The sequence below is a fragment of the Hemitrygon akajei genome, unplaced genomic scaffold (genome assembly GCF_048418815.1).
Source record: "Hemitrygon akajei unplaced genomic scaffold, sHemAka1.3 Scf000055, whole genome shotgun sequence".
Lineage (NCBI taxonomy): Eukaryota > Metazoa > Chordata > Chondrichthyes > Myliobatiformes > Dasyatidae > Hemitrygon > Hemitrygon akajei.
In genome coordinates, this window is record NW_027331941.1 from 1,286,207 (window position 1) to 1,288,062 (window position 1,856).

A 1,856-nucleotide genomic window follows, 5' to 3' on the forward strand; every position below is an offset into this window, starting at 1 on the left:
TGTAACCCATCCCCGTCAACATTCGGTGTATTCTGCGCACTATTGTTAAAACACATGACTCTTTGAGATACTTTCGCCGTCTAGTCCTCTTAAACCATTCTGGTCATTCTTCTCTGAACAATCACATTAAAGCGGTTTTTCCGCTTTCAGAACCGCTTGCAACTGGATGCTTCATTTATACTTCTCTCATCATTATCTGTAATCTCTAAATTAGACTGCTGTGCGTGGGAATCTCCGGATGTCAGGCGCTGCGGCGATACCCAAACCACCCACTCTGTCTCCAACAATCACTTCTGCTGTCCGTTCGACTTTAATTGGTGAAGGTCCAAAGATCGTTTTTGTTCCCCATTCTGACGTTTGAACCGATCTGAGCACGAACTCATCCCCATCTTCATGTCTGCTTGTTTTAACATATTCAGGCGCCGACACATGTTTGACTATATGGATGTTGACGGAAACGAGCAGCTGCTCAAGGGAACGTAATGAGTGTCCAGTGAGTGCACATTGTACTGTGAACACTATAGACAAATAAGTTGATTTAACCCGGAAAGGATTATTTCAGGAAGGAACGGCGTAATACAATTCTGCATAAACAGGCAGCACAAACAACATTTTAATAAACGACAATTAAAAACGTGCTGCCAAATGCGGAGGCTTCCTTTCTGGAACAACCGTACGGTTAACGCTGCCTTCCCATGCTACAAAGAATATGAACCGGATAGAGCGCCATAGTCTTCAGCTGCTCCCTGAATTTGGTCTGGGTCACGCCGTAAATGAATGTGTTTGTGCAGCAGCTGAAAAGCTGAATCACAGCTCCCGCCCGTTGCGCCATGAAAAGCCGGATGGACGTTTCCAGGTCCGTGTAGAGGCACCGCAGCAAAATGAAGACAAGCGTGGTTGTCGCCCAGCAGATGAGGAAACTCGCCGACAGAGTGAAGAGCAGAACGATGGACTGTCTCCTGCTCTTCATCTCCGGATCCTGCTGTTTTTCGCCATTTCTCTGTCCCCGGAGACCCCTGCGGACTCGGCTGGAGGCCAGAATCCGTCTGACGGTCAGAATGTTGAGGAACAAAATGAGGAAGAAAGGAAGCAGCGGATTTAACAGACGGTCCACCCAGGAAAACCACTCAAACTTTGGATCAAGGAGAAGCCTGCCCTTGGATTTGCACGTCTTCCATTTCGTTCCCGAAGTACTAATTCCAGACTCTTGATGCAGGAAGTAATAAGGGACGTTCTTTATACAGAACACGACGCATATTGTGCCAATAACCCATCCAGCAATTCTTGAATTACAGTAATTTGCCTGAATCTTAGACCAGCAAATGGCCACAAAACGATCGAAAGTGAACGCCACAGTAAGCCACACGGAACAATCTAAAGACACGTAACAGAAGACATAGTGGACTAAACAGAACGGAGAGGGAGGCAACAGCCAGTACGCTCGGTAGGCATCAACGATCTGGAAGAACACGACTTCGAAGATCACCACCGCAAGATCAGCCACGGCCATCGCCACCAGATACCGAGTGATACCTTTGGAGAGACCACACTTTCCTCGGCTGAGTACTACGATCGCCACTAGGTTAACTGGAAAAAAAGAAAAAAAAATGACGAGAAGATTTCTGAGAAGCATAACATAGAATCAAACTGCATTTTAAAAGATAATTCTAACACGACAGGACCTTGTCATAATATTTTTAATCTAAATCAACATCGCTATACGACACATATCCGGAAAATGTCACCGTTTGAAATTTCACTTCAGACCAGGTCTTGATTGAAATTGTTCCTGTGGAATGTTTGCGTCACTTGGAGAGCTGTACCACTTTTGGACAATCTGTTAGAGGAGTGGAACC

General features: G+C 45.8%; 1 protein-coding gene across 1 annotated transcript in view; it reads right to left on the minus strand.

Moving 5' to 3' along the window:
• Positions 1-679: 679 nt before the first annotated feature.
• Positions 680-1,856, minus strand: part of LOC140721442 (probable G-protein coupled receptor 139) — a 3,148-nt gene continuing 1,971 nt past the window's right edge. The window contains exon 2 of the mRNA XM_073036263.1: positions 680-1,587. Coding sequence (XP_072892364.1) covers positions 680-1,587 — 908 coding nt within the window. The remainder of the gene's footprint in view (positions 1,588-1,856) is intronic.